The sequence below is a fragment of the Protopterus annectens genome, chromosome 12.part0 (genome assembly GCF_019279795.1).
Source record: "Protopterus annectens isolate FY-2018-M chromosome 12.part0, PAN1.0, whole genome shotgun sequence".
Lineage (NCBI taxonomy): Eukaryota > Metazoa > Chordata > Ceratodontiformes > Protopteridae > Protopterus > Protopterus annectens.
The window spans coordinates 487956653-487975078 of NC_056746.1; the positions used below are offsets into that span (position 1 = coordinate 487956653).

The following is an 18426-nucleotide window of genomic DNA, read 5'->3' on the forward strand; positions in this document are numbered from 1 at the left end:
ATATTCTTAGCTCCTCTGAGGAACTGTCTTAAAAGTGGGTGAGAGAATAAGGGTGGATTCAGTGTTGTATTCTGCAGAAATGGCTGAGGCATGAATTTTGATGGAGGAGAATGAAAGTCCACTGTTCAACAGCTCAGCTAGATACTGTAATATCTGAGGCAAATTCAGTTTTCTAGGATCCTGGCCTTTTTTCTCATTCCAAGCGCAAAAACGCTTTCCATTTTATGGAGTAAGCCTTTCTAGTAGATGGCCTTCTTGCCTCCAAAATGACATCCTGCACCTCTTTGGAGAGTAGGGTCTGTTGTGGTGTTAAGGGATTTTCCATGCAGCCAGATTGAGAGTTTTCAGCTGACTGTGAAGAGTTTTGTAGCTGTGCTGAGTCAGTAGAAGAGGCATTAGAGGTAGGGTCCAGGGAGGAGTATGTGTTAGGCTCCTCAGGAGTGGGTACCATTGTTGTCTTGGCCAGTCTGGAGCAATCAGTATCATCTTCGGTCTGTCTGCTCTTGCTTTCAAGAGCACCTTGGGCAGAAGAGGCAAAGGTGGGAAAGCGTAAACTGTCCATGCTGCCCAACTGAAAGAAAGGGCATCCACTCTCCAGGCCTTTGGATGAAAGGTCCTTGAACAGAACTTTTTCAATTGATGATTCCTGTGGGAGGCGAAGAGATCTAGGTCTGGTCTTCCCCACGCCTGGATTATCTTTGTAAACACTTGAGGATGCAACTTCCACTCGTGTGGATCTGTCATATTTCTGCTTAGATTGTCTGCCAGCGTGTTTTCCAATCCTGGCAAGTACTATACTTGAAGTTCGATTTGCCATTCCAGAGCCAAGTTCCAAAGTGACATGGCTAGCCTGCACAGGGGGTATGAATGTGTTCCACCTTGTTTGTTTATGTACCACATTACTGTGGTGTTGTCTGTTCTTATCAATAACTGCCCTGGATGCAGGAGGTCCTTGAAAATTGTAATTGCATTTATCACTGCTAGCATTTCTTTTTGATTGATGTGAAGGTGCTTTTCCTTTTGGGACCATTTGCCCTGAATGCACCTGTCTGTCATGTGCGCCCCCCCCCCAGGCGTACTCTGAGGCGTCTGTTGTGATGACTTGATTTGCTTGAGGCTTGCAGAATGGAAGACCTGTGTTTGTTTGGCATGCTTTGGCCCACTATAGAAATTCCTTTTGCAAACATGGAATTATTGGTATTATTGTTTCCAAATTGTGGCTGTGTTGAGACCATAGGTTTTTTTAGGTACCATTGAAGTTTCCTCATATGCAACTTTGCACATGGGATTAGAAGAATGCAAGATGCCATGAAGCCCAGAGCCTGCAGGATTTTCCTTGCAGTGAGCCTGGTACAATTTGCTAGTATTTTGAAGTAATGAGTTAGTTGCCCTTGTTTTTCTGGCGTAAGATAGGCCATCTGGGTGTTTGTGTCCAAGTTGGAACCCAGGAAAGTTATTTTCTGAGATGGTGTTAGCCTGGATTTTTCCTTGTTGACTGCGTATCCCAGAGAATTCAATAACCGCGTTACATAAGCCAGATGTTCCAGAACTATGTGCTTGTTGTCCGCTTGGATCAGGCAGTCGTCCAAATAAGGGTAAATTTGTATCCCCTGAAGTCTGCAGTAGGCAATTACTGATGCCAGGCATTTCGTGAATACTCTGGGCGCAGTAGATAAGCAAAAGGGCAATGCAGAGAATTGACAGTGGATTGAACCTGCAAGAAATCTGAGGTATCTTCTGCAGCTTTGTCTGACTGGGACATGCAGGTATGCCTCCTTGAGGTCCAATGTTACCAGCCAAAACTCCTTGCCCAGCATGGGAAGAAGCTGCTGTAATGTGAGCATCTTGAATTTTGGTACGAGTAGAAATGTGTTTAGGATGGATAAGTCCAAAATGGGTCTCCAGTCGGTTCCTTTCCTTGGTACCAGAAAAAGTCTGGAATAAAAACCTTGACCTTGTTCGTGAGTAGGTACCTCTTGAATAGCTTTCATGGCCATAAGCTTTGAAATTTGTAATTGAGCCTCTGCCCTTTGATTGTGTGGCAGGTTCGGCATGCCTCTCATTTTTGGAAGAGTGTGAAAATGAAATCTGTAGCCTCTGTTTATAATGTCCAGGATCCATTTGTCTGTTGTGATAATATGCCAATTTCTTGTAAATAATGTCAGCTTTCCTCCCAAGGGTGCTGTCAGCTGAGACTTGCTTGGCATGAAAAGGGGGGAGTCATTGGGCTTGTTTCCCGTACTGCTGTGCACTGTCCTCGCCACCTCTTGGTGCTGGAGTTTGCCATTGTCTGCCTCTATATGATCCTTGAGGTTGTCCTCTGCCCCTTGTGCGCCTGTATCTACCTCTTTGTGGCTTGTCCGTGGCTGGAAAGGACCAGTTCTTTGAAGGCCAATTTCTGCTAAAACGTGGTGGTTGACCCTGTAGAAAAGCTTTGACAGTTTGCATAGATTTAGCTTTTTCTTCCATTTTCCGTAGTATCTCCTCAGCATTAGTACCAAATAGTACATCCTTTTGTAAAGGAGCATCTAGTAGCTTAGCTTTAACATGGTCAGGCAAGGTTTGTTCCCTAAGCCAGGCATGTCTACGAATGACTGATCCTGTCACAGCATATCTACTTGAGGCCTCTAGGGCATCATAGCCACATTGTAAGGTGTGTTTACCCACTTGTTCTGCACTATGCATCATATCCTGCAACTCCTTCAAATCTGGTTGTTCAGGTTGAGACATTTTATTTCTTAATTGTGATAACAGAAACTGCTGATATTTAAGCATATGGAACTGACAATTTAAGGCCCTCATGGCTAGGGTGGCCGAGGTATATACCTTTTTTCCCCACCTTTCTAAGGATCTAGACTCTCTTTCGGAAGGTAGTGGATTCTTAGCAGTAGAGGCCTTCATTCCCTTGGGGCCTTGAGAAATGGTTTCAGGGTCAGCATTATGGCTTTTGTAAAGAAACTGGTGAGAGTTAGGAACTCTGTAGTACCTATCAGGCTTGACTGGGGCAGGAGGCAGGGAATCCGGATTTAGGCAAGCCTCCGAGTAAACATCAAGTATGTCCAAGACGGGAGGTATCGCCAGAGGTCTGTGCTGAGGTAACAAAAGAAATTCCCCAAGTCTTTTCTTGGAATCAGAAAAGTCTTGGCCTTCCCAATGGAAGTGTTCCCTCAAGGTGTGCAAGATTTCCCCAAAAGAAAAATCCTCTGGGGGAGATACAGAAGGAATGGACTGCTCAGCATCCGAATTTTCAAAAGGGGAGTACGAGTGTTCCTCATCAGAATGTTCTGAAAAAATGGAATCCTGGTCAGAAGAGGGAGAAGCTTCTTCCACTCTGGGTCTCTTGTCTGGAGGGGGCTGGGAACCCCTGATAAGAGTAATTAAATCCTCAGCCATTTTTAGCATCTGCTTTTTAGGCATGGGTCCTGGAGATGGGCCCTGTGCAACAGGCCTCTTGGGATGCATGGCAGATTTGGACTTAGTAAAGGCCTTAATGGAAAAGGAAGATGAGGGTTCTAAAGACACCATGGGTGGAAGTGGACCTATCCACATTAGGAGGCTCAACACTCACAGTGGCTTCGGTGGTTGTAGTCTGGGTATGGGCAGAGGTACCTGCAGTCTCGGTTACAGAGGATACCGCCAAAGAAGTGTCGTCGGTAGTCAGGGGCTGCGTAGGTGCCTCGCTGAGAACCAGACCACGTGTAGCCGGTTTTGGCGTGGTGTCGGTGGAGACCGCGGGCCTCGCGTGTCGGTCTTTGTCCTTGCGTTTTTTGGACAAAACAGTAGTCTGAGTATCCGACGACATTTTATAATCGAAGGCTTTACCAAAAAAGTGCTGGGCGAACTCCACCCGACGCTTAGTGCGTTTATTGAAAGTAGCGCAAAAGCGACAGGCCGAGACGTCGTGGTCTGGGCCTAAACAAGGTATGCAGAGGGAATGGAAATCCTTATGCGGTATTTGCTTCCCACAAGAAATACAATTGTTAACTTTGTCTGACATCGGTCTGAGGCAAGAAAAGTTTCCCCAACGGGGTACTTGGCTTTTAAGAAGACTTTGGTTTCCAATTATTCGTAATTTCAGGAGCTGGCCGACCGGCACTTGACGTCAGGAAAGAAAGCGACAACAACAGACGCCGGACCTAGACTTTGGAATTCGGCCGACCGAGGACCCGCCTGACGGCAGAAAACCCATCTGTGATTACTGCAGCTGTATGCACGATTAACATCAAGGCATCCTGGAAGTGATTATCTTATTCCACAGCTAATTACACTGCGCAGAACTACACCTTCTGTTCACAAAATTATGATTAGAGCAGCCACAGAGACTCATATAGACACTTTTCGTAACTAAAGATGAAGTCCAGACAAAGATATTAATGTAATTTACCATAACAGTAAATATGTTTGAATGTTATCACTACTACAGTTATAAGAAAGAAGATTTCAACTTCGGCTGCAGTCCAATGTCCAAAGACAAACTTTCAAAGGTGTACATCCCCATGCTGGCTGGGCTGACATCATCCTTCCCAGAATATCTGTACAAACCTGGTACAAAGGTGGCAGCCACCCATGCTATCTTTAGTTCTTACCCCCACACAAGGCTGGGACAAAAGCTTGTTTATAGGTCTTCTGCAACTTGCTCCCTCACAGTAAGGAAACATGGACATCTAGCTCGCCCAAGGGAGCCTGGGAGGGGAAAAAAAAAGGAGGGAGGCTGAGCTCCACTAAGATTTACTAAAAGAAAAGGATCAGGAAGAGAAGGGGAGAAGCTACCCAGCCCATCTTTAGAATTAATTAGGCTAGAATGTATTGCAAGAATGTTGTCACCAACATGTAATGTTATGTTAAATTACTTACAAAATGACATGCTCTTGGGCCCCAACTTCCAATGCCTTTAGAAAAAGTGTATAGTTAGGGCCATGCAACTTCCTTAACTGTTGTTTATAGACTATTTTCTCCCTTTGGAGAAGAAAAAACAGTTTTGTACTTCTAATCTCAGTTGTCTGTGAAAAGTCAAATACAGAATTCTCTCCCCTTTACACTCAGGGTAAGGAAATGGCACCCACCTAGAGAGCTTGGTGTGCAGACAGCTCATTGCTACTTTTGTGGCATGAATGAGAGGTCAGCACAGTTATTCTACCTTTCTGCAAAGCTAGGAACAGTTCTTTGCATGTCAGTGCCTTGAGCTTGGATTTTTGTCCTTGCTAAAGGGCAGCTTCTCAGGTAAGGTACTTTAAGAGCAAGGCAACTGCTGGCTCAGAGAGTGAAATAGCTAATTTCTCCAGTATAAAGTTAAAGTTCCTACTTTTAAAGTGGCCTGAAGGGTTTACAGGCAGACAGGCTAAAACTGCTTACAAGTGTAACCTCAACGAGGTACAATATGTTCTACAGTATTTGTGTTGTTAAACAGACTCATAAGTGTGTAACAATTTTCACTCCTCCTTTGGCGCCAGGAGGAAACTTTAGCTAGCCAGTATCTATTACTTTACCACATACCATCCCTCACAAACCTGCTCACTAAAAAAAAAAGAGATCAAAGGGCAGTAAAGTCAAATCTTCCATGTAGCAAGACTGAGCAGGAGTAGGCTTGGGTGTACCAAGGTACCCCTGACGTGCATCAAAAGGTAAACTGTGCAGCATCAACAGTGCTTCCTTTATCATATCCAGATGGAACCAATGTTTTGGCCAGAAAGGACCCATCAGTATCACTTCTGGCCCCTCCTCAATCTCTTGAATTACCCCGAGGAGTAGAGCTAGAACAGTGAATGTGTACAGAATCGGTCAAAATGAGGGAGAATGTGTAAACTGCTCAAGCCTGCTAGAATGGTACTCCGTAGCAGAATACCCTTAGCCATCTATTCAAAAAAAGCAAAAAAGGTCCACCACTGATGCACTACACCTACTCGAGACAGTAAGGAAGGTATCCATGTCCCCCCTTATCCAACATCCACTTGCACGTGTTCCGATTTGGCTCTATTTAGCCAGATTGCCAGCAAATATCCCTGGGTTGGCACATATGGACCCCTCAGTACCTGTGCCTCCAGGGGTTTTTTTTCCCCACACTTGCAACGTCAGCCTGAAGCATTTGTGTACCATCCTAGCTATATACCATAACTCTGTAGTTGCTCATCACATACAGCACTCTCATTCTTTCACACTGGCTTCTAAATGGTCAGGTTGACTGCTAGAATTTGTTATATGTGGCACCTCTTGGGGCTCCAGGTAACTTGTACTCAAAGTCCCCCATGCATGAGTCCCTCAAACTGTATGTTTTCAAGGTTAGATATGAGGAGTTTGCCTACAAGGCATACTCTGATGCTTTTGATCTCAAAGGGTCCAACTGAAATGTTCATGCTTCATGCAAAATAGTACTGGGATGACCCCTTAGGGACTGTCTGAGCTACTGTCAGGAATTTTACAGGAACCAATGGAGACTAATATGCAGTCCTGCTAGTGGCATCAATAAATGGTGGGAGAAATACAACACAGAATTCTCAAAAGTTCTTCAGCTATGCCCTGGTCTTTCAATATGTACTGAAAGAATGAGATCAGAAAGGTTTTTCTCCTGAGGGACAAATGCCTTTAGCTATGCAGTGTCTAAATTTGCCCCGAAGAATAGCACTGGCTTGGCAGGTGCTAACACAGACTCTGTAAAATGTAAACAGCATCAGTGCTTCTGGAAACCATCTATGGTGCAAATCTAAGTCCCCTGCAGCGTCTACCAGGACTGCACCTAAATGAGGCAATCATCCATGCTACGGCATATGAATGCCTTTGATCCTGCTGTGTTTGACTAATGGAGCCATTAAAAAAGACTCTAGATGCAAAAGAGAAACTAATAGTTGGAACCCCTGCTTCAAATAAGAACTAGCATCTCTAATCCTTGTGAATCCCTGCATGAACACGGGTATCCTTCAAGTCCAAAAATCACCATACCAATTGTCCAGGTAAGCAGAGAGGAGTAACAGGGCTTTCGGAGTCAACATTTCAAATTCTGTAACTTAGGAATTTGTTTAGGTTGAAATACAGAAAAAGTCTCTTGGGCAGCCTTTATTAAAATCCTTTGGTCTCCTGCCCACCTTTTACCTTTGCTATGGCCCCCTATAAAAAGCATATTCTGCACAAGGGGTCCCTTTTTTGTTCCTTTGGGATGGGAGAAATGCAACAAATCTTTGGGATAGTTTGGAAAGCATTCTGTAACCTTTGGCAACAATGTCTAGAAACAATTTGTCATTTGTGATGCTTGGCCAACTCAGACAGAAGGCCAGTCAGCGTTTGATATTCTAATACTGCTAAAGATGGGAAAGTACGAATGCTAGGGTTGGAATTTTGGGGAAGGAAACATATTACTGGGTAGTCACAGTTATTCCCTGTTGGGGTGTGAGCCCTTTCATTTTGTTTTCAAGTTGCTTGATACCTTTTACTGTGAGAGTCCCATTGAGCAGGAAAAAACAAAAGCAGTGTATTCAAAGGAACAACATTACTACAGTTAATGTTTCTTTATGTGATGTGCTACATTTGTGATGCATTGTGAATTTTTGCGTACTTATTACAGTAAACTAGGATGCTCACAGTGACCATTGCAGTCATAACAGATGGGGTTTCTGCTGCGGGTAAAGTGTGACATCCAGCCACATTCCCAGAGCTGTGCATCGTTCTTCCCCTTGGCAGGTTGAATACCTTCCATGGGTCTCTGCATTTCTGACATGAGGCATTCCTTTGCTCCAGTTTATTAACCTCTGATTACCATGAAAGTCCAGCTGTGTAAGAAGCCCTTTTTCAAGGAAGGCCCAGGAAGAAAAGCTCCAAAGTATTATACAACATTTTAACAATTTTACAGTCTTAAATAAAAACAGATAATTATACCAAATTAAATACAAGATGAAAACATTAGTTATGAATAGATACAAGTTACATGATCATGATTTAACAAATAAACTGCAGTGTATAACAAAATAAAAGATAAATTAGTACAATACAAACAGGAACTGCAACACAAAAAAAGAAAAGTAGGCTTACAGTACATTTAGAGAGAAAGCCAAGGGACAGAGACCGACAGAAGAAAGGAAGTGCTTGAAGAAGGGAGAGTAAGGAGATGTAAGGAATGAATAGGTATTCGTTCATATTTAAGGATACCGTTTATCCTGGTGTTGAGGAAGAGCAGGGCCAGCTTTCTGCTAGGAAGTCTTTCAGAATGGTTTTGAAGGATGGGAGGAAGGGCTCTGACCTGAAGGATAGAGATAAGGAAATTCCAGGCCTTAGCAGCATGGTACAAGTACAGACAATCCCCAGCAGATATGATAGGTTTGTGGACAGACGAATTTTTGGTCACTGGATCATGATAGACTAGGAACATAGTTGTGTAGAATGTTTAGTGCTGGACAAGCGGACCGATTCTGGATAATTTTACATGTGGTAAGAAGCTGTCTGTTAGTAGATGGGGTAGTTCTAACGAAATTTAGGCTTTTTAGTGCTATACAGTGGTGGATTCTGAAAGGGATATTTGCTACAAATTTAGCAACTTTGTTATAGCATTGTTCAAGTTTTGATTTTTGTGATGCATGAGGGTTAGCAAGGATGGGAGCGCCATAATGTGTGGGGAGGAGATGAGTAGTGGCAAGTGTAGCTTTAGTTGTGCTAATAAAAGGTTTTTGGCTCTATAAAGCATTCCTAGTTTGAGGATTTTTTTCTTGCTCAATTTTGTATATACAGACTGAACTTATCCACCATCATCCCTAATAATTTGCTATGAGAAATGACTTCAATGGTTGTATTATCAAGGAGGTGGACTTTAAATTTTGTTTTTTCATGGGAGAGGAATTTAGGGAATTTTTTTTTTTTTTTTTTTTTTTTTTTTTTTAAGTGTTGAGCATGAATTGGGAGTTACAAAACCATGTTTGCTGCTGTTAAAGCTTCCAGAGTATTTTTTTTTTTGGCCATGTCAGATGTGTAAATGAGTGTGGAGTCATCTGCATACTGTATTAGGGAGGCATGTTGTGTGGATGTATAGAGGGTGCTGGTGAGAATATTAAACAGGGAATCAAGGATACAGTCTTATGGTACACTGGTGGTGACTGGGAGGTATGGAGAGATGAAGTGTCATTTTACTGACTGATACCTAATGGATAGATAGCTTTTGAACCATAGAAGGGGGGCTGAGAGAGACTTAAGGGCAATTTAAGTAGAGGTTTGCTGTGACAAGACTAAAAATGAGGAGAATAGCCTGCAGTTATGTCATGCTTTGACAGTATCTACTGTGGTGATAGTAATACAGAAAGGACTGAAGCCATGTTGTGTGGGGGATAGTACTTCACGGAGGAAATAGTTTAGCAATTGTTTTTGACAACATTTGAAGTTTTTTTTGGAGGAGATGAGGTAAGATTGCTATAGATCTAAGGTTAGTAATGTATGCTGAATTCCCTCCTCCGTACAGAGGGATGTGTGTGACTTTCCTGAGAGAGGGATAGTGGGATTCCTGGATGGACCTATTTACATAGATTGAAACAGGGTAGGTGCTGCTGTTACAAAGTATTTGCTTGGAAGATAATCAGCTGAATTAGAGCATGGTTTGCGTTTAAAAGTAGTTTTACATAGGACATGGGCACATGTCTGAAGGTGAAGGCGAATGTGGTGATAAGTGGCTGCTGAGCAAGGGATTAGGATTAAAGAATGGGGAATCCTTGGTTAGATATGCTATACCATCTATGAATGAAGTTAAACTGTATTGCAGTTTTGAGTGATGATTTATTGGGAGAGGGGATTAAGGTTGAATTTATATCTGGGATTCAAGATTTCTTTAATGGCAGTCAGGAATTTTAGGGCTGTGTTTATTATGAAAGTTATTACAGTATAGTTTTTTTGTCTTCATTAAATTTGCTTTTTAGTACAACTGCAAAACATTCTGAAGTTTAAAAATATTATGGCATTTTATACTTTTGCCATTCTTTCCATGATATTTCTCTGTCCTTCATTAGCATTCTACTCTTTTCGAAGAGCCAAATTGCAATATTTGTTTTTAATTTCTTTTAGAAGGTGCAAGGCTATTTAGAAAATTCAGGAAAGTTCTACTTTAATTCATTTACAGCGTCATCTAAGGGGAAGATTTTATAAAGTTCCAATTAATAGACGATACATTAGTAATGAATATTTCTGGGTTAAACGTGGAAAGGTTGTATGCTCTTTTATAAACATGCTATTTAAGTTTATGCAAGAGATGTCTGGTTGCACAGATTGGAAGATGGCCAGTGAAACAGTCAAATGTTGTATCAGAGGTGGTGTATTTGCTAGGGTCCGATACCAGGATCCATGTCCAATAGGATATTTAATGTCTTGCTATAATGTGTGGGGCTATTAACTAATTCTATGAAAACAAAAATTCATGCTAGATATAGGGAAATTAGAGTTTATGCCCAATTAACCCATCCACTGGGGATGCACAAGCCAGTGCATTCCTTCGTGCTGGTCCCAAGCCCGGATAAATGGGGAGGGTTGCTTCAGGAAGGGCATCCGGCATGAAACATTTGCCAAATGAGATATGCGGAAAACAATACAGATTTACATACTGGATCAGTCGAGGCCCAGGTTAACAATGACCGCCACCAGTACTGTTAGCCAATGGGGTACTGGTGGAAATTGGGCTACTGTTGGCCAAAGGAGAAGAGGGGAAAGCATGCCCGAATGCAGGAAGAGGAGAAAGGTTAGGCGTGTGGTAGTGAGGGTAGGAACTTTGAATGAACAAGGAGAAGTGTGAGGGCAGCACCAAGGATCAAATGGTGGAAATTGAAAAAGGGCGATTGTGAGGTGGAGGTCAGAGAAGAGTTAAGACAGGCACTGGGTGGCAAGGAAGAGTTACCGAACAGCTGGGTAACTACAGCAGAGCTAGTAAGGGAGACTGCTAGAAAGGTGCTTGGTGTGACATTTAGACAGAGGAAGGAGGACAAGGAGACCTGGTGTTGGAATGAGGAAGTACAGGAGAGTATACAGAGAAAGGTTGGCAAAGATGAAGTGGGATTGTCAGAGAGATGAAGAAAGTAGACATGCGTATAAGGAGACTAGGTGCATGGCAAAGAGAGAAGTGGCAAAGGTTAAGGATAAGGCATGTGGAGAGTTGTATGAAAGGATGGACACTAAGGAGGGAGAAAAGGACCTGTACCGAATGCCTAGACAGAGGGACTGAGCTAGGAAAGATGTGCAGCAGGGTGATAAAGGATAATGAGGGAAACGTACTCACAAGCGAGGAGAGAGTGTGTTGAGCAGATGGGAAGAGTACTTTGACGGGCTGATGAATGAAGAGAATGAGAGAGAGAGAGAAGTTGGATGATGTGGGGATAGTGAATCAGGAAGTGCAAAGGATTAGCAAGGAAGAAGTAAGGCTAGCAATGAAGAGGATGAAGAATGGAAAGGCTGTTGGTCTAGATGACATACCTGTGGAAGCTTGGAGGTGTTTAGGAGAAATGGCAGTGGAATTTTTAACCAGATAATTAAATGAAATCTTGGAAGGTGAGAGGATGCCTGAGGAGTGGAGAAAGTGTTTTGGTACTGATTTTTAAGAATAAGGGTGATATGCAGAGCTGTAGTAACTACAGAGGGATAAAATTGCAGTGTCAGCATGAAATTATGGGAGAAAGAGTAGCAGAAGCTAGGTTAAGAAGGGAGGTGATGATTAGTGATTAGCAGTACGGTTTCATGCTGGGAAAGAGCACTACAGATGCGATGTTTGTTCTGAGAATGTTGAAGTACATAGAAGGTCAGAAGGAGTTACATTGTGTCTTTGTGAACTTAGAGAAAGCATATGACAGGGTGCCTAGAGAGGAGTTGTGGTATAGTATGAGGAAGTCTAGAGTGGCAGAGAAGTATGTAAGAGTAGTACAGAATATGTACAGGGGTAGTGTGGCAGCAATGAGATCTGCAGTGGGAGTGACAGATGCATTTAAGGTGGAGGTGGAATTACATCAAGTATCAGCTCTGAGCCCTTTCTTATTTGCAGTGGTGATGGACAGGTTGACAGATGAGATCAGACAGGAGTCCCCATGGACTATGATGTTTGCAGATGACATTGTGATACGTAGTGAGAGTAGGGAACAGGTTGAGGAGACCCAGGAGAGGTGGAGATATGCTCTAGAGAAGAGAAATGAAGGTCAGCAGGACTAAGACAGAATATATGTGTGTGAATTAGAGGGAGGCTAGAAGAATGGTGAGGATGCAGGGAGTAGAGGTGGCAAAGGTAGATGAGTTTCAATACTTGGGATCAACAGTTCAGAGCAATGGCGAGTGTGGAAGAGAGGTGAAGAAGACAGTACAGACAGGGTGGAGAACAGTGTCAGGAGTGATTTATGACAGACTAGTACCAGTAAGAGTGAAAGGGAAGGTCTACAAGAGGGTAGTGAGACCAGCTATGTTACATGGGTTGGAGACAGTGGCATTGACAAAAAGGCAGGAGTTAGAGTTGGATGTGGCAGAGTTAAAGATGTTAAGATTTGCACTAGGTGTGACGAGGGTAGACAGGATTAGGAATAAGTATATGAGAGGGTCAGCCCAGGTTGGTTGGTTTAGAGACAAAGCCAGAGAGGCAAGATTGCGTTGGTTTATACATGTGCTGATGAGGGATGCTGGGTATATTAGGAAAAGAATGCTAAGGGTGAAGCTGCCAGGTAAGAGGAAAAGAGGAAGGCCTAAGATGAGGTGAGGACATGCAGGTGGTTGGTGTGAGAGCAAGATTCAGAGGACAGGAAGAAATGGAAATAGATGATCCGCTGTGGTGACCCCTAATGGGAAAAGCCGAAAGGAGAGAGTTTATGTCCAATTAATTGACATTCACTTCGCCTAGTAGTAGTATTTCTTGCGGAACTTATAGATATCCAATGCAGGATATCTTCCAGTATTTTTTTTATTGTTGCCAAAAGTGTTGTAAACAATATTATATATTTCTTTAAAATTGTTTAATTTCAGGAAAGTAATAAGCTCTGCTGAATTAAAATTTGGCACAGATGTGCTGCAAAGGGAAATGTGGTAGCTGTTGGGAAATATTAAATGCCAAATTCAACACTCAGAATCCCAAAATGCTATATAAAACTCAAGTACAGCCAACAAATATCAAGCCAAACTAATGTAAATGTCTAATATTATACTATATTCAAATTAAGGAATTTTGCAAATGAATACCCTGTGCATTCCCCTACACCACCTTTCAGAATTCTGATTTTTCTACAGAAAGTATTCTCTGTTCTCCAAAGTTCCATGAATTTGGATGCAAGAGACTTCAGATTTAGAAGAATTAAAGCAGGGGGTGCGGAGTGCAGTGGGAGCTCACTTCCCCGGAAAAAAAAAAAAAAATTAACTACACTCTTCTGAATGCTTTACAGCAGCATTCTACAGTGTTGTATGTACAACACTGACTGACTTTTGTTACACTTGCTTAAAAATAAGCATTTTGTTTAGAAATACACACTTCTATGCACATTCCGCAGGTTTTATGTCATTTTGAAATTCACATTATCTACTCTATGGTGGTTTACTATCTTCAGTACAGCAGTACAAAATGTAGAGATCATCACATTCCCCCCCACTAGATGTTCTCACCCACTGCTCAACAGTACTTTCATATATTTACAACAGTGTACACTATAAAACACTGTTAAAACTAGAGGTACAGTTGTGATTTCTTCAAAGATAAACTTTTAACATTATGTCTTTAATGGTTCTGACCTACACTTCCAGTTTTTGTTTATAGGCACGTGCTTTGGGATTGCAAACTATATCAAATCAATTCCCATTCCTGTCTGATCTTTACGGAATGGATTTTATTTATGAACCCATGATGCAAACCCATCTGCTGTACTTCAAGCTTGGGAAACTTCACAGCTTTGACTGAAAATGGTGGAAGAGACTGGAACAATAGAACTTCCAATGTTCTATGCAATTAATTTTTTGCCATCTCAAATGCAAAAATGTAAACATTTTATAAAGTATCCTAAACAGAAACTCAAAAAGGGAAACTAACAAGCTTGCAGTTTTCACAGCATTATTCAGAGACTTTTACAGGGTTCATCTTTTAATGAACCGATTTACGGCCAAATTCCAGATGAGTTATGCTAGTTATCTAAAAAAACAGCAGTAGAAAGAAATGGTGTAAGATTTTATTGCATCAATGCAGTGCAGTTTAAAAGTAATGCCATTTTATGTCCTTGAGGCCAGAAAAAACACAGGTGAAATTGCAAAGCGGTTTACAAGCGGCAGTTGTAGACATTACAGGGGATCTCCAAGACAGTTTGCAGATGGAACTGGTGCAAAGGTTCTAGTCTGGTACATTACAGGCACTCAAAACCATGTAAAACTCACACTGATGACATGCCAGTCCTGTGCTACATCCTAGGTGATCTTTCACAATTGTCAATGATGTTAACATAGTATTCGGCTGTATCACATGCGATCTCATAACAGCTGATAAATGGCACCGATAGAAAAGTGCCAGCTTAGTATAACAGGTGATATTACAATAATTTTTTTTAACTGGCACCAATAGAGAGTTGCCAGTCTGGCACATCAGACTTTCATAACTGCTTAAAACCAACACTGATGGGGATGTGGGACTCTTGTACATGACAGGTGATCTCAGAATAGTTTACATGTGGTACTGAATGAAATCCGTGCTGGTGGTGCTGCAGTAGCGTAGTCGCCTCACAGTAAGACACGGACCGGTTCAACTCTCAACTAGAGTGTCTTCTGCGTGGAGACATGCGTGAATGGGCATACCTTCGTTGAAGATTGTGCGTTAGGGCTGGCAACTCAGCACGTAAAAATCAACCTCCGATTATTAGCGGACCGGAGTTCTGCTGTGGCGACTCCTAACCGGGAAAAGCCGAAAGACACAACAACTGAATGAATATGCCTCTCTGGTATCACATCACAGGTGTTCTCACAACAGCTTAAATGCTACACTGACAGACGTGGTCTGCAGATCCAACGTTACAGCACAGAAAAGGAGCTTCTCCTTGCTAATGTATCAAAAGTGATTACAGCCCAGCAGTGATCCCACAGTGGCACTACTTTCTCTTGGGAATGCAATGGTATGAATTTCAGTACACAGACATGAGTGTCTAACTATACAGTTCTCGGTCATATTTCTACAGCATCTCTCTACAAATTTCCAAATACAAAGAAATAGGAGGCTTACAGAAATTGTGCGCATTAAAAATTAAAAAAAATATATATATATTTACCTGTCCAGGTAAAAAGTGCATCTGCATGACAGTAGCTGTGTCCTTGTGTAAACCAGTAAACTCCACACCTGGAGCACCATATCTGAAATGTTTTGAGGTTAAGAAAAATATCCTAGTCATCACAGTATTAAAATATATGCAAAAAGTAGAGTGAAACCACATTAACAATAATTACAAACTTGAAACAAAGTGCCCAATTAATTGAGATATAAAGCAAGAAAATTATTCAAGATAAGTAAATCACGCAACCAGTAAAGTGTTGTAAAAGTGCTTACCAAAAAAAGAAACCAAAAAAATAAGCACCCTGGTAGTCAGTCTCCAGTCTGTTTTACTGTGTAAAAAATCAGTTAAGCGCTTTCATCAAACACAGTTGACCATCAGAACAAAGGCCGTTTTTTTAAACAGCAGTTTTAATAGGTTTTAAACAACCATAATTGGTTAAAGAACAGCCAATTAAACCCATTAAATTAGCATAAATCATGAATATTAATATTCAAAATAATCAGAGTAGGAAAAAACATTAGGTCAATGTTATTAACTGTCATATTAGTAAAACAATAAAGCAAATGAAGGGACTTAGACTTGCCCCGCTTTTTCTTTTAATACTGGCAGGATAGTCAAGTAATCATTTAACCCTGGGTGTACATTTGCAGCCAACCTTAACTGCCAGAACAGCTCTTTTTTACACAATACATTTTGCCAATCCCCTCCTCTTGAATCTACTTGCACAATATCCAGAATGGCAAAATTAAACCCAGAAAAACCTTCACACTGTAAACTATGTCTAAACAGGACATTAGTTTCTCTTAATTTTTTTACATCATATAGATGCTCATATATTCTGGATTTAAGAAGCCTCTCAGTCTTTCCAACATAAAATGAAATGCAGGTATTACATTTCGCAAGATATACTAGTTTGCTGGAAAAACAGTTTCCTTTCCTGAAAAACAAAGTATTACTATTTCCATTAGCCAAGGTAATAGAGGTACCCTGTAGAATGTAATAGCAATAAGAACATCTACCACAGGGTCTGGTACTATTTAGGTTGTTAGCTCCACCATTACTAATTTTCCTTTCTAAAACCAACTTTAAATTAGGTCTTGTTTTGGTAGAAAAAGTGGGTTTTTCACCCAAAACTTGGTACACCTCATTGTTAGCTTTGAAAATGCTCCAGTTTTTATTAAGAATATTCTTAACCCCATTGTATAGGGGACTATATTGAATCACACAGGCTTGTTGGAAATCAATATTTGTCCCACCATCTACACCTACCTGGAGGCTTTTGTTAACCCCCTACCTAAAAGCTGTATATATTTTTTACCCCATTCATCTAAAACTTCTCTCAGAATGACATCAATAAATTTCCTTCAGATGTATAAATTTCTTTTACATTCTCGTTTTGGGAAGTCATCCTGGCTATCCTAATAGCCTGACCTTTAATGATGCCTTTCTTCTGAAACAATGCATGATGGCTGTTCTAATGTAAATAGCTATTGCAGAAGGTTTTCTTACAATATACTTGAGAAATAAAACCTTCTTTTCCTTTTACTATCTTTGTATCCAGATAATTTATTTCCTCATCATGACACTCTAAGGTAAATTTTAAAAAAGTGGTGGTACTGTTCCAATACTCAATGAAAGCAAGTATAGAGTCTTTTTTACCTCTCCATAAAATAAAAATATCATCCAAAAACCTGTTATAGGAGAGAATCTCTGAGAAATATTCACTTTTGAAAACATATTCCCTTTCCCAACCCAATAAAACTAGGTTAGCATAAACGGGGGCACAAACGGCCACCATAGCTACACCCTTTAACTTCTGAAAATATTACCCCTCAAAAAAAATGTAATTATTTTCAAGAATGAGGGCCATGATGTCAGAAGAAAAATTCAAATGAGTCGCATCTGCCTCAGGTGATGAAAAACTTCTTTATTAGCAGCTAACCAGATTACACAGCATGTTGGCTAAGATGATCTCCTCTGGTCAACTTGTTTACGGACATCAACTTTTATACTGCAAGCAAAACAACTTTTTGTTACATTTCTGACAGTTGGCTATGAAAAACATAGGACAAACATGTTTATCACAAATCACCTCAAACTAACAGTTAGTACAGAACGTTCAAGTAGTACAGAATGTTCAGTTCAACAATGGTAGCTCAAATTTTCCAGGATACACAGCCTGCTTCAGTAAATTAACTCTTACTCGGCTGTGCGTCCTTATCCCAGGCTTCACCAAGTTATAACCAAATCTCTTTATTCTGAAATGCAGATAACAGTTATTATTCAGGTTCATAAGCAATGCTGCATTTTGTTCACAGATGAGGCCCATCTTTGATAGGCATATCCCAACAAATAACATGTTCACTTTGCAAGAACAGGAAAAAGACAAATAACAGTATGTTTTAAAACTTTTTCTCTTAACATTTCCCCCCTGAAAACACTTTTGTCTTTTATTTCAGCAATATATGGTAAAAACTAAGTTTTTCTTTGCCTACATTACTTCATTGGCAAGACAAACTTTTAAACTTCAAAAACATTTGCAAAAAGTCACATTTCAATGTATTCACTTTCACCAGTCTGTTGCAATTGCTGGTACATCGTCTTTGTAACAGCAGTATCAACCAGTCTTTGTAGAAGACCTCTGATACAGGGTATACAACAGCAACCACATACCACCATGATAGTCACAGCGACTACAATGGACACCAGGAAACTGCTGATGAGATGACTCCATTTTCCAAACCACGCTTGTAGAAAGTCTGTAAAGGCATTACTTACCCCAGAGTTCTCTGCCAATTCTTCAGATAACATTTCCAAACCTTTCAAAGCTCGAGTGATACTTTCATCAGGCGCAGTATTGTTTGGAATATATGTACAACAGAAAGTCCCAAACATCTTGCAAACTCCTCCTTCTTTGGCCAGGAGCATATCCAACGCAATTTGATTCTGCCATGCCACCTGCGAAGTGGCCTCCAGTTATTCAGCAATTCCTTTCAATGCATCTTTGGTATAGTTCACAAAACGCTCCTGGTTATAGTAAATGCAGTTGATCCAGTCCACATTCTTATTAGGTTGAATCCAGACAAAGATGAATGTAAAACCAGCTGCTATTTGGTTTATTGCTTTGTATTCATCAGGTACGCCTCTTGGTACGCCAATGCTATCGATGTAGACAGTTATCGAAAGATTGCTTCGGTGCCTCTCTTTC

General features: G+C 41.1%; 1 protein-coding gene across 1 annotated transcript in view; it reads right to left on the bottom strand.

The window, feature by feature from the left end:
- The window catches only part of LLGL1 (LLGL scribble cell polarity complex component 1), a 668031-nt gene extending 652696 nt beyond the window's left edge, over positions 1-15335 (bottom strand). Inside the window, exon 1 of the mRNA XM_044088928.1 lies at positions 15216-15335. Within this exon, the coding sequence (XP_043944863.1) occupies positions 15216-15335 (120 nt within the window). The remainder of the gene's footprint in view (positions 1-15215) is intronic.
- Between the last annotated feature and the right edge of the window lie 3091 nt (positions 15336-18426).